Raw genomic sequence first — 19946 nt, forward strand, 5'->3', positions numbered from 1 at the left:
CACCTTCACCTGGCAAGTGACGTTGGTAATAGTCATTCTAACACTAGCCTTATCAGTTTGGCCGGGATTCCAAAAGAGCTCATAGCGTCGTACAGCTTTACCCTGGCTATGCTATCATATGCGGCTTTGAAGTCAAATAAGAGATGGTATGTGTTGTGTCTGTATTCAGCCATCTTCTCCAAGATCTGCCGCATGGTGAAGATCTGCTCAGTGGTTGATTTTCCGTTTCGGAATCTTCTTTGGTAGTTTCCGACTATCCCTTCGACGTCCGGGGCAAGGCGATCCTGAAGAATCAGAGAGAATATTATATAGGCGGTATTCAACACCATAGTGCCCCTGTAGTTGTTGCAATCCAACCTGTCTCCCTTCTTGTATATGGGGTAAATGAGTGCTTCATTACATAAAATTATTCGGGTGAATGTGCCAACTATTTGATATTAAAAGATAATGCCTGTACTTTGCATTTCCAATCTTTCTTATTAAGTGTTAATGTAACGGATGGTAAGACAAGTGGTTTGAAAGGAATTTTCACTTCATAGTTGATAGATATCACACAACCTCATGCCAGGGAGGAATAGGTTTTTCTTTAATAATTTGTCTGAAATAAGGCATTAATGTATTATGCAATATTATATTATAGGTACTCGAGAAATTGTATCAGCTTTCTGGCTTAAAGTGAAACATCTCTGAGCTAACCAGTTTTACCTTTTATTCCAATAGTGAGGTGGTGAGCATAGTTGATTTGAAATAAGATAAGTTGATTTGAAATGATTTTCATTTCATCTCAAACAAATACCACACTTTCTCCAGTCAAAGACAAGACACATATGTTAAACATTATATTAACCTCATTCGAGAAAGAGTGTCTACTGCTTGAGATAAAGTAGAATGGCATTAACTCCGTATTTTCCAGTTCCGTAGTCCACTTAACCGACTTACTTGAGTATTTTTACAAGTAATGTGCATTTGACCTGTAATTCCGTATAAGAAAAAAGGTAGTTCAATTTGAAAGGCATATTTTAATTAAAACCCGTGTAACCCACAGATTTCACATGAAAACGGTTCAAACGGATATCTCTCCTTCCTTCCAGTGGCACAGTTAACCACTTGTTTGTGCAATAACGGCGCCTCCATCGAACTTCCTGCCCGTCCCATCCTACCACCTACGAACAGGGGGACGCGAACAAACATTTTCCACGACCACCGTCCACCGAGTGGCCAATCCATTCTCTTGGAAATCGTAACGCGATACCCCCGCTGCAAAAGGAACCAACAACAGAAACAAAAAGAGAGAGAAACGGATAAGGATAAGACAGCCAACGGGCGCGCATGCGCACCGCGTGGAAAACAATCGCACACGCACACGCACAGCCGCGGCGTGGGGAAATTTGTTGTGATTTTTTACAATCGCTCTCGCTCTCGGCCCATCACACGACGGCCCCCTTCAGTCAAACGTCGGCGCTGCCAACCGAGCGGCAGCAAAAATCGATACCTTTGATGTATTGTGTGTGCGTGGTGGAAAACTAAAAACGGGAGTACAGCGTTGTTCGTGCTTCGTGGGGCTGCTGAAACCGTGGTTGCTGCAAACGACACTACATTTGGACCCCATTTGCCCAGCACCCGTCGAAGTTGTGGTCAGTGGTGTGGTCCAAGGTACGGTGCAGCGCAAAAAAGCGAAATGAAGAACGGGTATGTGAGGCCGTAAGCCGTGGGGGATGCGCTTGTTCGCCAGTACGCAGAAAGGACCTTTCCGTTTTTGGATGGGCGTGTGTGAAACGACGGCAGGTTCGTGTGCGTGCGTGCGTGTCCGTGTGTGAAGGATTTTTCTGCTCCATCACTAGGCCCAACTCGGGCTAGAGTAGCAGGTCGTGCACGCGCATACACAAAAAAATTGGGAACCAAGGATAATATGGATCCCGACCGTCGTCCAGCAGCCGTGCAGTGCCCAACCATGTTCACCGTGTGTCGCCCGTGCCCGTTTGGGGTGTGTGTTTATTTTAGCAAACTCAGCCATTTTGGAATGTAATTAGCCGTCGCTAAACGCACAGAGGGAGGGCTGCCTACTACGATCGCACATTGAACGGGACGAAAAAGTGTTTTGTATGTGCGGTGAGCAGCAGGGAGTGTGTGTGTGTGTGTATGTGAAAATCAACCAAGCCTTGATGGAGGCACTGCCTACTAGAATGCCGCAGGCGGCCAGCCAGGACGGCAGACGATAATGGGTAGTGTGGGGTAGGTGTCGGTGTGGGTGATGTCGTCAGGTGGTGTTTAGTGAAATTTTTCGTTAGCCAAATTTTGCGGTAACTTACCGTCGTCGTCGTCGCTTTAGGATAGCATAATTTACACGCCAGCTGTAGCGGGGGATCGATTTTTGTCGACCGCTTGTCTGCACAGCTGGCCATCCTCGAGCGTAAGCTGAAAACAAGGAGAAAGAAACGATATTAGAGCGAAGAAACGATAATAGAAGAAGGAGCAGGATCCTCCGATTCGCGAAAAAATCGCCCGTGATTGATACAAACCCGCTCAGAACCGGCCGCCACCAGGAGGAATTGATGCGCAAAAACAGGCACGACTGGCGAATCACACGGGCAAGGGATGAGCCGTAGCCGGCGGTCTTCGTTTGGCCACCAGCACTACCAGCAGCAGCAGCAGCAGCAGCATCAGCAGTTTAGCATCACCTCCACCATCAACTATGACGATGGGCTGTGCGATGGCGGAAGCGGCCCGGGGCTGGTCCCACCCGGCGGCACCACGTCCTCGCCGTCGCGGTTTAGCGAGTCGTCCTACTCGAACCTGGGATCCCGCCTGACCGCGTACGTCGCCCAGGCTCCCCTCCACAGCTCCACCGTCGCCCCGTCATCGTCCACCGCTTCCTCGCTGCCCCAGCCCATCCATCCGGGCTCGTCCGCCTCTTCGGTTTCGTCCGTGGCCGATCGGTACGGGCCCGGGGAGGAGTCGCTGCGGCCGTGCTGCATCTCACCGGCTGCACCACCATCCGCCAGCGACCGTTACTCGACCAGTTCGGCCCCAAACTCCATCATGTATCCGGAAACGCGCAACGGACCGCACCATCGTTCGATGTCACCGGGATCGAGGTGAGGCGTTTGTCTGCACACAAAAAACACAATTTGAAAGATAAATTAACGTTTGCTTTTTCCCCCTCTTTTCCCCTTCCCTTCCAGAACACGTTATCCCGTGCCGGAGCGGTTCCGGGATCCACCGGCGTCAGCGCCTCCGCAGCAAAGCACCACCCAGCCCAAGCTGGACCAGTACGGCAACTATCTGATCGGCAACAATGCGCCGCTAATGACGAGCTCGGAAAGCTACAACTATCTCACCTCGACCGTGCACACGCCGGTGAAGCGCTACATTCCGACGCCGCCGCCCGCGGAGAACTTCTCGCACTGCGAGCCGGTCGGCGGTGGCGCCGGTGGTCTCGGTGCGAGCCTAATGGCCGGCCTGATGGCGTCCGGCGGGGGCATCAACATCATCAACGCTGCGCAAGCCGGTGCAGGTGGATCGCTGCTCAAATCGCTGCCGTACCGGTTGAAGGTGCCGAAATCGGCGGACCCGGCCGGCCTAGGGGAAGATGCGACGGATCATTACGCGACGCCACCGCGTGCCCGGCCCGTCGGGGGCAAGTGTCCGCAGCAGCCGATCTGTACGTTCGCCGGCCAGCCGGTGGTCGGTGGGACGCTCGGACGGCAATCGCTGCAGCCGGACTATGCGTTGCTCCGGGCGGCCACACCGGTCAGCATTATGAGCGAACCGATGGTGCTGGGCCATGCACCTTCGTCGGACGAGGAGCAGTGCTATCAGTGTAACAGCTTGCGGCAAGCGACCGGCGTCCACCAGACGACGCAAACATCCGGCCCGATCAGTCCGCAGCCACTGTCGATCTCGTCCGTGTCGATGTCGGATATGGAGCGGCAATCGCCCCTCAGCCCACCGTCGCTCGTATCGCACGCTTCGTACCCACACCATCATCATCATCATCATCATCACCATCATCACCATCAGCAGCAGCAACAGCATCAGCAGCAGCAGCAACACTACACTTTGACAACACCGGGAGATGACGGCCGGAACGCACAGCAATCGCTAATCATCGCACAATCGCACACACTGAACAGCTCGTGCAGCAACCCGTCGATCATTATCCAGTATCAGCATCAGCAACACATACAGGCGCATCAGCAGATCCAGCAGCAGCCGCTTTATCAGCAGCTGCAGCAGCTCCAGCAGCAACACGCTCAGCAGCAGCAACAGCAGCAGCAGCAGCATCATCACCAGCTACAGCTACAACACCAACAAGCACAGCAGCAAGCGCACCAGCAACAGGTTCAGCAGCAGCAGCAGCAGCAGCAGCAACAGCATCAACAACAGCAGCTGCTGCAGCACATGCACCTGCCCCGGCTGCAGCCCGACTCCACCCCGTCAACACTGCAGCGGAACGTGCAGGCGATCCGGCAGCAGCGGCTCACCCACAAGCAACGCATCAAGGAGTATCTGCGCCGCAGCACGTCCCAGTTTTTCGGCGTCGACCAGCTGCACGATGACTACGAGCAGCAGAAGTGGGAGGACCGGCAGAAGCGGTTCGCCATCCGGCGCTTCGGCTCGCTCAAGGACGAGCTGCCACCGAACGGACGCGGACCGTCCGAACCGAGCGCGGACGTCATGCACGACCACCTGACGCACAGCGACCGGCCGGACGTGCTGCCGGCCCAGAGCCAGGACGAGCCGGAAACGGAGCAGAACCGCCGGCAGCGCTTCAACCCGTACTACCGGCACGAGGGCGGCGAAGAGTTTCTGGTCGAGCGGAAACCGTCCGTGTCGCGCATGATGCTCAGCGGGCTGGTGTTTGTGGTGCAGAGCCTGCGGAACCGGGTGCCGCGCCGGCAGAAGCAGTGGTCCCGCAGCTTTGCCCCGGCGCACGTCGCCCTCAACAATGACGATAACGATATCTACGACGGGCTAACGCCGGTGCAGGAGGATGAGATGTTTTTCGATGTGCCGGCGGGTGGTGGTCAGAATGGTGCGGGCGGTGGCGTCCCGCCGACCCAGCAGGAGCAAGATCTGGCCGGTGCGCCAGTGCCGGACAATTCGCACCAGATCTACATGCTCGAGACGGACCGGGCGCTCGTGAGCAGCGGGTGGCGGACGCGCACGGCCGAGGAGCAGCTGCATCTGCAGGACGTTGCGGCCGGGCGCAACAACGCCATGTTTCAGTTCTTCTACGGCCAGCGCATACCGGGCACGATACTGGAGAGCGTGCTGGACAACTCGAGACGTCCGCCGCGCCACTGCATCAAGCTGTTGCGGCCGAACGCGCTGGACGACCGGTACGACTACCGGCCGTACTTTACGTACTGGATCAACACGACGCAGATACTGGTGCTGCTGCTGACGCTGCTGTGCTACGGGGTCGGCCCGATCGGCATTGGGTTCGAGCAGAAGAGCAGCCAGGTGCTGGTCACTAGTCTGAGCTTGCAAACGGTACGTGTGATGGGCGATTTGGGTTTGGGATGTGCGTTGTAGTGATGTGCTCTTTGGAGCGCACCCACAACTCCGATTCCGACTCCGATGACTGTAAGTCCGATTCCGACTCCGGCAAAATCCGAACTACTAGTTCCTCCCGGAGTCGGAGTCGCTTGGAGTCGTTCGGAATCGGAGTCGTCCGGAGTCGTGTTTATCGTATACAGTAATGATCGGCGGGTCTACCCGAACCTATCGAGTCGGAGCCATCCATAAGCAACTCGGAGTCGTTCGGGTCGACCCGAAAGGTACAAGTAGGTTCAGTAGGTTCAACGACTCCGGTAGATGCGAGAAAGCATAAGCGACTCCGACCCGTTGGAGCAGGGAGTTCGGGTCGGGTCGAGTCAAGGTAGGTTCAATACCCGACCCGAACTCGCTGCACCAACGGATCGGAGTGGCCCGAACTCGTTGAACCCTCGGGTCGGATTTGATTCCGACTCCCACTTGGCGCACCCGCTGCACCCATGAGTGGGAATCGATTCCGACTGGCTCGCACCCGACTCCGGGTCGGGTCGTGAAATGAATCGTATGACCCACCACTAGTATATAACCCTTTGTTTCGAAAGCCGATTCCGGACGTCTTCGATTCCAACTGATTCCGGCCAATTGGACGACTTTGAGCGTCTCGGAATGACTCCAAGTCCCAATAACTCTGGATGACTCCGGACGACTTTGAACGACTTTGAACGACTCTGGACGACTCTGGACGACTCTTGACAACTCCGAACGGCACTTTACGACTCCGCGATATTCCGAACGACTCCGAATATTGCAGAGCGGACATACCTTCCGGGGTCGATTCTGAATTTATCGGAGTCAGATCGCAGTCGACTCCGAATTTTTGCCAACTTCACCCATCACTAGCGTATTGTTTGCTAATGCGCCTCTTCGCTTCTCAGGTTCAACACTACGAGCCACGAAACATTTGGATTGGGCCGCGCCGGGACGACCTGGTCCATCTAGGGTCGAAGTACGCGCCCTGCATGCGCAGGGACGGCCGAATCATGGATCTCATATCGAAAACGCGCAAGCAGGAGCGCGAAACGGCCTGCTGCATACGCAACGATGATTCCGGCTGTGTGCAGAGCTCCCAGGCCGACTGCTCCGTGCGTGGACTGTGGCCTACGGTAAGACCCTGTGCCATTATTTGCTTCATCCATTTCTTCATTCAAAACGTCTTGTCCGGCTCTTTCGGCAGACCATTTCAACGTGGAAAAAGTGGTCGCCGGGCGATTCCGGCCCTGGGGGGCGCATTTCCGGCAGCGTGTGCGGTCTCGACCCGAAGTACTGCGATGCGCCGGCCTCGATCGCACCGCACGAGTGGCCGGACGACATCACCAAGTGGCCTATCTGTCGGAAGAACAATCAGTTTACGCAACGCTTCCGCTTCAAGGATCACACTGCCGAGCACATGGTGTGCGAGGTGATCGGCCACCCGTGCTGCATGGGCATCTCGGGCGAGTGCCGCATCACGACGCGCGAGTACTGCGACTTTGTCCGGGGCTACTTTCACGACGAGGCGTCCCTCTGTTCACAGGTAGTTAGGGACATAGCGTCGCCGTCGGCGGCGGTGACAATGTGTCATCTTAACTGGATTGTTTTCTTCTTTGCTCGGTAGGTTTCCTGCTTGAACGATGTGTGCGGCATGTTTCCGTTCATCGTGACGGACCTGCCCGACCAGTTCTATCGGCTGTTCACGTCACTCTACATCCACGCCGGTATCGTTCATCTCATAATCACTGTTGCCTTTCAACACATTCTCCTCGCGGATCTGGAGCGTCTGTTGGGATCACTGCGAACGGCGATAGTTTACATTGGCTCGGGCATCGTCGGCAACCTGACCAGTGCCATCTTCGTGCCCTACAAGGCGGAGGTAATGCGGTCTCGGAAACACTGTTCATTCTAGTGGTGGAAGCTCGGAAGCGGACCTACCTGATACTGATGCCGTGTTCGGAACCAATTCCGGAGCCGATACCAATGCAGATATCGATTCCGGTGCCGATTCCGGAGCTGATTCCGATGCCAGATTCGATTCCGATTCCGAAGTCGATTCCGGTGTCGAATCCGGAACTGAATTTGATGCTGGAATCGATTCCGATTCTGGATTCGATTCCAGAGCCGATCCCGGAGTCCATTCCATTGTCGAATCCGGAGCAGATTCTGGAGCTACCTCCGAAGTCGATACCGGAGTTGACTCCGCAGACGATTCCGGAGTCGATTCCAGAACCGATTTCGAAGTTGACTCCGAAGCCGATTCCTGAGTTGTCTCTGGATCCGATTATGGTGCCTGATTCTGAATAAAGCTGATTCTGATGCTGGATTCGATTCCGATTCCGAAGTCGATTCCGATGTTAAATCCGGACCTGATTCCGACGCTATAATCGATTCCGATTCTGGAGTCGACTCCGAGGCCGATTCTGGAGTTAACTTCGAAGTCGATACCGGAGTAAATTCCGCAGACGATTCCGGAGTCGCCTCCGGTATCGATTCCGGAATCAGAATCGGATTCGATCTGGGAATCGCAATTTGCTCTGGTAACGGAATCAGGATTGACTCCAGAAATTGAATTAGCTCCGCAATGAGAATCAGTTCTTGAACTGAAATAAGAAATATCAGAAGCGAAATCAGTCCGGGAATCTATATGAGAATGGATCGTTTACAAGTAGATTTTGATTCTTTGCTGCTATCAATGCGTAGCATCATTAGACCAAAACGCCTATTCTAGTATGGATATGCCTAAACCGGAACCAGATAGATTCCAGGGCAATTTTCGGAACCAATTCCGAAGCCGATTTCGGAACCAAATCTGGAGCCGATTTCGGAACTAATTCCGGAGCCGATTCCGCAATCGATTCAGGAAACTTATTCCGGAGCTACTATCCGGAATCGACTTCATTTTTCCCATCACTAGTGGATTCAATATGCTCATCCTGTTTTTTTCTTCTTTCCCCAATTAACCCCCTGGGTCAATGGTCGCAGGTCGGTCCTTTACCATCACTGGCGGGCACGCTGTCCTCGCTGCTCGTGCTGCTCATACTCTGCCACTGGCGCAATCTGAAGAAACCACAGTACGCCATGCTGAAGATGCTCTTCCTCGGCTGCCTGCTGTTCGGTATGGGCACGTTACCATGGCAGCAGAACTTTACCGGCCTGCTATCGGGGCTGCTGTTCGGTACCACCTTCACGCTTGCGCTCACCCCATACCTCAGCTTCGCCAAGTACAGCCGAAAGGGCAAGGTAAAGTGCAAACCGATATGCCCTAAAAGCTTGAAGCGCATACTAAACTGACCCGAATTTGTCGGCATACTTATTTGTCTTCCAGATCAAGCTAGTGTGGAGCTGCTTCGCGCTGCATTTCGTGCTGTATGCGCTCATCTTTCTCGTGTTCTACCTGTTTCCGACCATCTTCTCGCTCAACTTCCTCGAGGGCAATCAGATCTCGAGCATCAACGACAACAACGGCATGCACGATCACTTCAATCCGTACGATACGTTCAACTACTTTAACGGTAAGCATGGGCTGGACGGTGGCGGCTCCTCGCACGGCGGCATGCTGCCGGGCGAGGGCGGCCGGGCCGGGGGCGATGTGGGCGGCGGTGGCGGACGCATTAAGGATTACGATCGCGGCGGAGGGAATCGATACGGCGGCAAGGACGGTGGCGGCGGAGGCGGTGGTGCTATTAGCATGTCGGGCGGCACGATCAAAGCCATTAATCCCAAATACAATAATATAAATAGTAACGGTAATCTTAACGCTAAATCCAATATGCATAGTTATAAGATGGTAGCTATATGTGAGAAGGGACAGTGCAATCCGCGTCCGAACGCATGACGTCGATGTGTTTTACCCACGGCGTACGGCCGCTCATCAATACGATTGATTTCCATTTTATTCATCCGTATCACACTTATTGTACCGTTATTTACCGAAAGGAAAAAAGGCAAAAAAGGATAACAACACGCATATATACCGATATACTCCATATACCCTCCCTCCCCATAGTACACGCGAAGAGCAGTCAGTGAAAAGGAAAGCGAAAGGAAGTGACAGGGAGCGGAACGCAAAAAAGAAAACGCAAACAACCCCCGGAAATGTTTAGGAAAAATCGTCTCGAGGAGAAAACAGGGCATACGAGCCGATCATCAATATGTATTGTGCAATCTTGTCAGTGGAGCGCGGTGTAACGAACAAGGCGGATGGTTGCGAAAAACGTGCAGCACTGAGGGACTGAGTAGTGTACACGTGCGTGGTGAAGCTGACATGCATCTAAGTAAAACACAAACACACACACTCACAAAGTAACGAAAATTGAATGAAATATATAATGAAAAACGCATGGTGTTTCATTTCCATAGAAATGGTTTAGTTTAGTGGTCGTTTCAGCGATTATTTGGCAGCAAAATGAGAAAGAAAATGTCGAAACAGTGAATTTAAAAACATGTTTCGTGTAAAAACAATTTGTGGGGCTTTTGAGGATTTTTTTTGTGTCAATTTTTGCATGCAGCAGAACATTTGTTCTTGAATTTCATTTGCAACGGAACATTTGAATTTGCAGTACCAGCACGGTTGCTGGCTGCGTGCTCTCTGCCCCGTTCGAGACAGTACGCAGCCTAAAAAGGGGAATCATATGATAGCTGTCAAATGCGCCGGCATATGCGGTTTGTTGTGGTTGGATTGTTATTGTGCAAACAAACGGCGTTCGTTGCAAGCGTGTGCTGAAACGTGATTGCTTTTTTAGTCGGATTCAATATTACTTTACAGTATGGAAGTAAAAGTGAACAAAAAGAGTAAATCCTGCACCGAGGACGAATTGCTTGCTCTGTCAAAAGAGGTAAATAGATGTGGCTTTCTCATGCTGTAGTTAGTGGATGCTGCAAAAAGCACCTTGATTCCAGCGAGCTTCATTGGAATTGGGCGATAAGCGAAAATTCGGCTACATAATTCCCACACGCTTTTTGTGGGAATGTTCTTGCTTGGGAATCCCACCTCCTTGTTGACGAATCGGTCTTTCATTGCTACGCTAATTGTAAGATTGATAATGCTCAATGTGCGCTAATCACCATCATGAGCGAAACAGTAACAAAAAAGGCGCACAAACTCTCCTAAAAATTAGTCTCATTATAATTCTGATAAGCTTTATTTACACTCCGCTAGTTGACTATAAAAGAAGATTGGCATTGTCCGTTGTGGCACAGTATCATTCTGCAGTAGCAAAGCGATCGGCTCTAGCGCACCATGTTCGTTTACAAAATAATCCTGTGCTGTGTGTTGTTTGCATCAAGAAAAATCGCCTGCAACGGACGGAATGTTACAGCACCGCTCTTAAGTGGGCTGGCGTTTGAAATGCTTACGACAAAGCTAGAATATCTACAAGACAAGTTGATCGAGATGGAATCTGCGGCGAAGAACGCCGACCAGCAGCTTTCCGAGGCTATTGATGAGCTGAGCAGGACGGTGCAGAATCATTTCAACAAAACGGAGCATACAGCAAACGCCAACCACGAACAGATGGGGCAAAAGATCCAGGCGTTGGCAACGAAAGCCGACCTTGCGTGGTTGAAGATCGATTCGGGCTTGTATCTTCGAAACTTTTCGCTTCGTTCGTGCAAAGAGGAACCATCAAAGCAATCGGGAAAGTACATCATGCAGGGCACCATATACGATGCACCGTTCCTGGGATATTGCGAACAGAGCAGCTTTGGAGGCGGATGGTTGGTGGTGCAGTACCGGTACGACGGAGCGTTAGACTTTTCCCGCGACTGGGCAGAGTATCGCAACGGGTTCGGAAGCACGGATGGAGAGTTCTGGCTCGGGTTGGAGCATCTGCATCAGCTGACGGCGACACGAAAGCATGAGCTGGTGGTCGAATTAAAAGACTTCGATGGCAACTACGTGTACGCACGGTACGATGAGTTCGCGATCGACAGTGAGACGGGTCAATATCGGCTTATGAAGCTGGGATCGTACACAGGAACGGCGGGAGACGGCTTGAACTACCAAAGCGGTATGAAGTTTACGACAAAGGATCGGAAAAATGATCTTCACCCATTTCTAAACTGTGCAGTCCATCATACGGGTGGTTGGTGGTACAGAGACTGCGCTAAATCGAATCTTAACGGAGGCTACATGAAAGGAGAGACGCCGAAGGGAATGTTTTGGGTTCCGTACAAACCGTCCGGTCTGGCGTACTCAAGAATGTTGATTCGCGAAATATAACACCACTGCTGTGCACTGTATTAATAAAAAATGAGCCAAAGCGCCCATTTCAAGACGGATGCATAGATCTTCACGCAAAATGTGCGAATTTGTCATATGGGAAAGGAAAGAAAGGAAGCATTCCGTTGGGGTATAATGTTCTCGATTTCAAATACCAATAATCTTTAATTTTTTGACGTGTTTTCACCTTTTTGTATTTTTATTACAGGAATTAATTGATAAAATCAAACAGCTGGAAGCACACAACACGCAGCTGAAAAGCATTGTGCAGAAAAACCTTCAATCACGCGACGAGACCGCCAATGGCAACGCGAAGAAGAAACACCGTCCGTTCGATTTCGCCAAATGCTTCAAGCGACACATTCTCCTTCGCTTTTACTATCTCGGCTGGGACTATCAGGGATTTGCTGCGCAGGAAGATTCGATCGAAACGATAGGTAAGTCATTTTTCTTACACGTTTCTTTATACTTAGTCAAATAAATATTTTATTTTATTTTTGTAGAGCATCACATGTTTGCTGCACTGAAAAAGGTTTGTCTGATCGAGAGCCGGGAAACCTCCAACTACAATCGCTGCGGCCGCACCGACAAAGGTGTGAGTGCGTTCCATCAGGTCATTAGTCTGGACGTTCGGTCAAAGTTTGCGCCCGAGCTGCAGCTAGATGCGAGCAGCCTAACGACGGAGCTTGATTACTGTGCCATGCTGAACCGGGTGCTGCCGGAGGAAATACGCTGCCTCGCCTGGATGCCGATGACAAATCCCGCCTACAGTGCACGGTTCGACTGTCGCTCCCGTACGTATCGGTATTTCTTCCCCCGGGGCGATCTTAACATTACCGCAATGGAAGAAAGTGCTCGCTATCTAGTGGGTGCGCACGATTTTCGCAACCTTTGCAAAATGGACGTTGGCAATGGGGTGGTTAGCTTTGTGCGAAGCATCGACGCAATCAGTATAAAACCATCGCAGCGGGATAGTGAGCGTGACGGTAGTAGCTACGATATGATGTACCTGGAGCTGCGAGGCAAAGCATTCCTGTGGCATCAGGTCCGTTGCATAATGGCGGTGCTGTTGCTGGTTGGACAGGGCAGGGAAGAGCCATCGGTGGTGAAAGATTTGCTCGATGTAGAGCAGAATCCCTGCAAACCGCAGTACAGTATGGCGAGTGATGTGCCGCTCAATTTGTACGATTGTCAGTTCAATGAAAAGAGTGGCGAATCGAATGGAGAGGAGACGATGGAAGGAGAAAGTGATTTGAGCGATTGGATCTACAAAGAGGAAGATCTGCGACGCACAATTTCCGATTTACAGGGACTGTGGATGAAGCACAGTGTGAAGTATGTCAAGGACAGCAATGTAGCTGCAATTTTTCTTTATTAATTCGTTTCTTTTCTTTTTTCAAGAACCACAATGATACGGGAAATGCTGAAAACGTTACACAGCATACTGGAAGATCGCTTTGCAGGGGCTCCCCCAATCCGCGACCAATCGGCGCTGTTGACGCAGGGAGTGCGAAGCAAAGAGTACTGCCCGCTGCTTCAACGCCAGCGCTGTGGTAAGTGCGTGGGAAATTGTTTCACCATTTGATTTGCATTTTTGCACTAAATACCAAGGATTTTCCTTCTCTCTGCTTTTCGCACAACAGAAAGTCTTGAGAACCGGATCGAACACTACGCCAAGAAGCGACGCATCGAGGTTAGCGTTAAATCAAACGACTGCAGCGCAAGCGGAAGCGACGAACCGGCGGCCGAGCACGTACGCACTGGCACCGATCGTAACAGCAATGTAGATCACGGCGTGTCGGGAATGGACAATTAGCACACAAGTGTTAGCGTTTGTGTGTGTGTGTTATGAATGATTTTATTAACTTTACCAGGGATATATTTATGGGACCTTTTTTTTTTGTACAATCCAGCGTGGAGTGAGGAAATGAAATGAAAAAACCTTCCTTAATCTATCTATTTCTACCGTGATTAGTGTCTATCTCACTCTCGCTGTCTCTCTCTATCTCTCTTCTAACACAAAACTCTGGTCCGATTCGGAGCAATTCGTTCCATCGTGTGAGACACGCAAAACACGCACGCACGCGACAGCATTTGTCGGCGGCTTGCGATCCGCCGCGCCAAAACCGCGGCCAAGTACGTGCAAAATCAGTATGCCGTTCGTATGATCGGTGCCATCGAAGTGTGTGTATACGTTGTTGCGTAGGTTGAAATCTTAAAGATATAGTGGCCATCATGCACTCACTTTTAAAACAAGAAAAGAAAGAAAAAAACGCTCCGCCACAGCAGCAGCAGCACGGTCACACCAAGCACACTATACAAGAACAGGTGACTAGAATTGAAGTGGTCCGTGGGTGGAATAAATAAATAGACAGGCCCTGGTCCTGGTGTCGCTTTACACAGGCGCGGCATTTTGCTGCTCCCCTCTCCTCATTGAGCCTTGCAAACGCATTTTGCATTTTTTTTTGGTTGGGAGTTGTGAGACGCGCTCCGTTGTGTGAGGGAAACAGCGTGCGATGATATCTTAAGGTTCAGTTCGGTAGATTATCCACTGACTTGGCCCGGTGGTATCTACCAAAAAGAATAAAAAAAGGAGAAATATGAGGCATTAGGAAATCAATTTGAAGGTATTGAGGGTCGTCAAACGTCTTCTTACCTTCTGCGGGCCAGCTTGAGCACGACCGGTCCTTCCTTGACGTTTTTGAACAGTGCGATCGTCTCGCAGTGGCTCATACCCTGCACGGCGGCATCGTTGATGGACAGAATTTCATCACCTGTGAAGAGAAGCAACCAACAAGAGTAATTGCTGAAGGACAAACCCGTCAGGGAGTTGATTTGAGCCCGCCTCTTACCCGCCATTAACGTTCCATCGAGTGCGGCCTGCCCGCTCGGGAAGACGGTCTTTACGTAGATGCCCATATTGCCGCGCGGTGAATCCCGACCGCCGACAATGCTGAAGCCGAGCGATTTCATCCCGGTGCCTTTGTGGAACGTGACCGTTAGATAGGTGCACTTGTGTATTCCTTTGGGATAGAAAAAAAGCATTAAAATAAGAGGAATTCAATAGGGATTCTTCCCAACACTTACCCTCGATGTAAGACGAACCCTCCTCGTTGATCAGTATCCGTACGCCCGCCTCAAACTTTGTACCATCGAGCGTGCAGTCGAGCTCGTCGCGCGCCCCACTTACATTGCTCTCCGTCTTGGACCGCTGCAGTGGCACGCTTGCCTCCGCCTTACTCTCCACCACACCGTCATCCGACTTTAGCCGGATGCGCTGCACCGATCGTGGGATGTCTTCCTCACTCTTCAGTGCCTTCGCACCGCGATACGCCGATCCGATCGGAACGTTCCGCCGTATCGTGTCGGAAATCACCTGCACCAGGACGGTCGGAGCGTGTCCTTCGGCGATGGACGCACGGGAACTGGCATTCCCATCGTCTGCCTCACCATTTGCCGTCAGGTGACGTATCGATTGATTAATGCTGCCGTGCGAAACGGGTCTGTACAGTGAGTAAAGCCCCGTCTCGTTCGAATCGATCCGATGCTTCGGCTGCCCGTGATCACCACCGTTCGGCAACAGCTCCTCATCACTGTCCTTTATCAGCCGCTTTGAACCGAGTATCTGTGAGTAACCGTTCTTCACCAGCGCCTCACACCGCTGCTTGCTTATCATTTGCCACTTTTCATCGTCACAGATGGTGTTCGAGATCGAGATGCGGTTCGCGTACACTGGCACATAGTCGGCCGGTGCGTAGATCGGTGTCAGCGGGAATGGTTTGGCTGGGCCGGCGGTGTTGCTGGGAGTGCTGGTGACGGCCGGCGCTTTGGATGACCGCGTCGGTGAGGACGACGATGATGAGGATGACGAAGAGGCTCCGGACGAGGAGGAGGAGCTGCCACCGATCGTGATCGCACCGGACGTGGCCGGCCGGGAATCGATCTTGATCTTTCGGTTGGCGTCAGAGTTGAACGTAGTTAACTCGTCATGTGCAATGACAAGGTCTACGACATTGTTGACAAATGTCGACAGGATACGCTGGACAGTGCTGGGAGACTGCAGGCCACGTAAATGATGCCCGTTTACGTTCACAATCTCGTCGCCGATGCGCAATCGGCCGTCTCTGCGAAAGGGCGAAAGGGGGAAATGAGTATCGAAACAAAAGCGTGACATTATGGGCGAAGTATTTGGTTTATGCATAAGTATCGTTTAATATGCAATGGCAACGATCACGTTTTGTGAGGTCCATTTTTGTTAGGATGCGAGGATGTGTTTGTGAGTTGCAATATATGGCAAGTTTTGGAGGAATTCGTTAGCTTTAAATGGTTGATTAATTACGGCCATCTTCAGTGTACTGAATTAGTGATGTACGTACTGAGTCCAAATAAGTCTGAATGAGTGAGTGAGTAAATCGCAGTGCATGAATTAAATAATTCGTGAGTTGTATAACTCTTTCGAGAGTTAAACGTCGCTGAGTGATTGCACTTTCCGCGCCGATCTGTAGCTTACCCACAGCAAGTCAAATCATTTATGAGTAAAACGACGCTTTTAAGAGAGCACAGAACGAGCAATAACTCACTAACAACGAATTAAACCATTCATGAGTAACTAACCAATATCCATTTAAATCAGAGATGTCAAACTGTTGGCCCGGTTGAAGTCTTTGGGTGTGGCCCGGGACCGCTTGAGCCATCATTTATTTTGAATTTTTACGGACACCTGAACTAATTATAAGACCATCTATCTTCAGAAAACCTTATCGGTGTTTTGCTCTATCAAAAAAAGATAAAAACTCAAAAAACTGTTCGAGTTATAGAACAAAAACCAAAAATGTGTATTTTGCTGAAATTGAGCAGTGAACTCCGGAACACATTGTTTTTGTTTAGTGGCATGGTTACAAAATTATTAAAAACTTTTTTTATCCCTTAAAATCCGTTTACGTTTTAGCTTCAAACTCATCAAAAATCGTAAATTTCAAAAATTAATTTTTCTTTTAATTTTAAGCAACCAATCAGGGTATTGTTTTGGGGAAAGTATCAGATTCTTTCGACACGGTTGCTGCTTAGAACATTATACCTGCTTCTGCAAAACGTTTATAAATTAGTTGAAATCGAGACTGTCAGCACAAAGCACGAGTTACTTTTGATAGGATGCTACAAACTTGATTTCAAACTTTCCCTGAGGCAGCAGTGACTAGACTAGACTGCAGGTGAGCAAATAGCTCTGAATTTAGTCGTCATAATAAAAGGGGATTTCTATGGCCATTGCCACACATTTTGAAAATATCAGAGGCTTATGGCCAATTGAAAATAATTTCCTGCAAACATCCTCTAGTGAAATGTTTCTTAAATTTAATAAACTTAATTTTGCACCAAACGTTTCACTGTTGTAGCGTAACTATTATCCCAATTAGAAATGAAAGGAACTGCTTTGTATCATAGAATCACATATAAAAACTAGGTTGCGGCCTGTGCCATTCTTTTTAGTAGCATTTTTGCCCGCAGGATCGAATGAGTTTGACTTCGCTTGTTTAAATCAATCGAGCAACTCTTTGAGAGTAAAACCTCGGTGAGTGATTAAGTGTTCAGTAGCTCACACACACAGCGAATTAACTCTCTTGTAAGTTGGCGCTGAACGACCAGTAGCTGACCCACGGTGAATTGAATCATTCGTGATTTAAGTAACTCTTTAGAGAGTTTATCCTCTCTTAAATGAATTTATTCATTTAGGAGCTGAATAACTCTATCGAGAGTTGAATCATGAAATTAACTCATTGTGCCAATCAATAGTTAGTTGCTACAACTAAATAATTCTAAAAAAGAAGATAAATAAGATGATAAGTGATTTAGATATTTGCAGTTACTAACAACTCGCTCACAGCAAATGATATCATTGTTGAGTTGAAGAACTCTTTCGCGGACACTCAGAGCGATCACCAGTAACTAAAAAATTAAAATAACTCTTATGGGAGTTGAATCTTGCTGAGTTGAAACTCACTCTACAGTAGTTTGTCATAATTCTCAACTCTTAAACTCATAAAGCGTGAGTTAAAGATTTAACTCGTCATCCTGACTCAAGTTCTTTTTGTTTAGAGACTTTGATTCTACTGGTTTCAATTGCATATTAAAAGTCATGTAATTTGAATTTAATGATGGCACGCAATAACTCACTTGTAAGCAATCCCTTCCGGATCGATCTCGGTGACCAGATAGCGCGTCTCGCACTCGCCCTCATCCAGCCCGATCGTTTGCGGCGTCAGCTCGATGCCGATCGTGTCGTCTCCCTGCTGCTTCACCAGCTTGATCTGCCGGAACCGACGCCGGATCGTACCGCAATCGAAGCCACCATTGGTAGCCGCAACGCCGGAAACGATCGACGACGAGGAGGATGACAGCCGTCTCCGGCTACCGAACACGTACGATTGGTCCTTCGAGCGGATCGCATCCACATACGCATCACCTCCATTAAAGGACGCTCCCGACAGCTGCTGTTGCTGCTGCTGGTGATGATGGTGAGACAAGCTAACGCTACTGCTCAGCGACGTATTGCTCGCATCATCGATCTTATCCTCTGCGTGCCGGCCATCACTATCATACCCTGACTCGTTACTGCTCAAACAGCTGCTCAGCCGCTGGTAGTTCAGCACAAAGCTGTGCTCCGTGTCGGTGAGCGTTTTGATGGAGTTGTTGCGTGACATGATGCCAACGTCACTGTTTGCACCGATCGATTTGCTATCGGTTGCGGAGGGCAGAAACACATCGCTACCACTCTCGCCAGAGATGTTGAGCTGCGAATCGGTGATGGACACACTGTCGAGATCCGAGCGAAGACTAACGATTGAACCACGGTTCCCGGTACGGAGCAGGTTCTCCTTGATACGGCTGTAGTTGATTACCGAGCCACCGTTCTCTTCCGGCAGTACCGAAAGCTTGGAGCGCAGGAACGCGTACGGGAAGTGATTCTTTTTGGAAAGCGAACCTTCCGGTGGGGTTGTCTGCTGACCGACACGTGCAATGTCGTCACAGCTGGAAGATTTGGTTGCTGTCGAGCTGGATGGGGAAGCGGAGGACGTCTCGGAGTTGGATCCACCATTACCAGCCGCTCCGTTTGTCTGTTCGCCACGCAACCCCGTGAGATGGAGCTGTGAGGAAGAGGACGAACTTCCGACGGATGATTTCGTGTGTCCATTTGCTAGATTGACACCGTCGGTAGGATCATCACACTTCACGTAGGAAGACGTATTGAGCTGACTCGTCGAACTACTCCGGTACAGCATCTGTTGGTGTTCCATTTTGCTCAGGTCGGCCTGCGTTTGGGCCAGCGACATGTGATGCAGCAGTTGATGTGGTTGTTGGGAGTGTTGGGCCTGCTGTTGAGTTTGTTGCTGCTGCAAGAATTGTTGCTTCTGATATTGGTTCGACTTGTGGTTAAGCATACCGGTCGAACCCATGCGGTAGAAGAAATTTCGGAACGTACCGGACGATCGTTCCGAGTTGAGCTTGACCAGCGGGTCGTGCCCATTCGAAGCTGGACCACCGTTCGCGGAACGATGACTTTGGTATGCTTTTAGCGGGACGGTGGATTTTCCCTTCCGGCCACTCTCCTGATCGGCGCCACAGATCGTACTGATGCACGGTTCCGACGAGGAGGCGATCGATGTGGCGGTCGCACTGATCGGCGACATGGAGAAGGTGGAGCTGGTGGCCGGCGGTGGCACTACCGGTGGGGCTACGGTGACAAGCGCAACGCTACCGGGGACGGCCAGCTTGTGGGCGTCGCTGCCACGACGAAGTAGATCAAACTTTTTGCCCATCTTGCGGCCCCATGTGAACACTGGGAAGCGGGAAAAAGAGAAAACAGAAAAGAGATTTGTGAGTGATTATTTCAATAAAGTAATTTATATTATTCCGAGTTACAACATTTCTTTACGATATTTAGATTTAATAAAAAGTTTTTTTTCTTAGATTGATGCTCCATGCAGATATATTGTCAGCATTTTAATGTAATTTGCTAGGAAAATCACATTAAAGAAAACTGTGTTTCATTATTTTAATATTCGTTTGTTTGATGATTTCATCTTTTAGTAAAGAAGTAAAAAAGTAAAGAAGTAAAGAAGTAAAGAAGTAAAGAAGTAAAGAAGTAAAGAAGTAAAGAAGTAAAGAAGTAAAGAAGTAAAGAAGTAAAGAAGTAAAG

At 50.1% G+C, this 19946-nt stretch overlaps 3 protein-coding genes across 4 annotated transcripts; 2 read left to right on the forward strand and 1 right to left on the reverse strand.

Moving 5' to 3' along the window:
* Nucleotides 1-1446: 1446 nt before the first annotated feature.
* On the forward strand, nt 1447-9870 carry LOC121602054 (inactive rhomboid protein 1-like). Its single transcript, XM_041930825.1, has 7 exons — nt 1447-3095; nt 3183-5496; nt 6435-6662; nt 6734-7072; nt 7154-7408; nt 8515-8772; nt 8858-9870. Exons 1-7 carry the CDS (start codon nt 2596-2598, stop codon nt 9365-9367), a joined length of 4404 nt encoding a protein of 1467 aa, XP_041786759.1. The 5' UTR covers nt 1447-2595; the 3' UTR covers nt 9368-9870.
* A 340-nt stretch (nt 9871-10210) lies between these two features.
* LOC121602056 (tRNA pseudouridine(38/39) synthase-like) lies at nt 10211-13568 on the forward strand. 2 transcript variants are annotated; one of them, XM_041930828.1, is made up of 5 exons: nt 10211-10367; nt 11961-12189; nt 12256-13087; nt 13154-13305; nt 13396-13568. In XM_041930828.1, the coding sequence occupies exons 1-5, from the start codon at nt 10299-10301 to the stop codon at nt 13566-13568; spliced, it is 1455 nt and encodes a 484-aa protein (XP_041786762.1). In that variant the 5' UTR covers nt 10211-10298. The 2 variants fall into 2 exon arrangements, with proteins under 2 accessions (XP_041786762.1, XP_041786761.1); XM_041930827.1 differs by lacking the exon at nt 10211-10367 and adding an exon at nt 11782-11882.
* Nucleotides 13569-14142: 574 nt separating this feature from the next.
* Nucleotides 14143-19673, reverse strand: LOC121602055 (serine-rich adhesin for platelets-like). Its single transcript, XM_041930826.1, has 5 exons — nt 17924-19673; nt 14840-15876; nt 14605-14775; nt 14409-14526; nt 14143-14323 (listed from the first exon to the last, which is right to left on the reverse strand). Exons 1-5 carry the CDS (start codon nt 19564-19566, stop codon nt 14284-14286), a joined length of 3009 nt encoding a protein of 1002 aa, XP_041786760.1. The 5' UTR covers nt 19567-19673; the 3' UTR covers nt 14143-14283.
* Nucleotides 19674-19946: the final 273 nt, after the last annotated feature.

This window comes from Anopheles merus, unplaced genomic scaffold (genome assembly GCF_017562075.2).
Source record: "Anopheles merus strain MAF unplaced genomic scaffold, AmerM5.1 LNR4000281, whole genome shotgun sequence".
Classification (NCBI taxonomy): Eukaryota; Metazoa; Arthropoda; class Insecta; order Diptera; family Culicidae; genus Anopheles; species Anopheles merus.

Bases quoted from the DNA above. Each gene is read 5' to 3' on its own strand.
- LOC121602054 (XM_041930825.1), top strand. From the start codon at position 2,596: ATGAGCCGTAGCCGGCGGTCTTCGTTTGGCCACCAGCACTACCAGCAG. The intron at 3,096-3,182 runs GTGAGGCGTTTG...CTTCCCTTCCAG, and splicing joins TCGATGTCACCGGGATCGAG to AACACGTTATCCCGTGCCGG. The intron at 7,409-8,514 runs GTAATGCGGTCT...CAATGGTCGCAG, and splicing joins TCGTGCCCTACAAGGCGGAG to GTCGGTCCTTTACCATCACT.
- LOC121602056 (XM_041930827.1), top strand. From the start codon at position 11,811: ATGCATAGATCTTCACGCAAAATGTGCGAATTTGTCATATGGGAAAGG. The intron at 13,088-13,153 runs GTATGTCAAGGA...TCTTTTTTCAAG, and splicing joins TGGATGAAGCACAGTGTGAA to AACCACAATGATACGGGAAA. The intron at 13,306-13,395 runs GTAAGTGCGTGG...TTCGCACAACAG, and splicing joins GCTTCAACGCCAGCGCTGTG to AAAGTCTTGAGAACCGGATC.
- LOC121602055 (XM_041930826.1), bottom strand. From the start codon at position 19,566: ATGGGCAAAAAGTTTGATCTACTTCGTCGTGGCAGCGACGCCCACAAG. The intron at 15,877-17,923 runs GTGAGTTATTGC...GCCCTTTCGCAG, and splicing joins CCGGAAGGGATTGCTTACAA to AGACGGCCGATTGCGCATCG. The intron at 14,527-14,604 runs GTAAGAGGCGGG...TTCTCTTCACAG, and splicing joins CGATGGAACGTTAATGGCGG to GTGATGAAATTCTGTCCATC.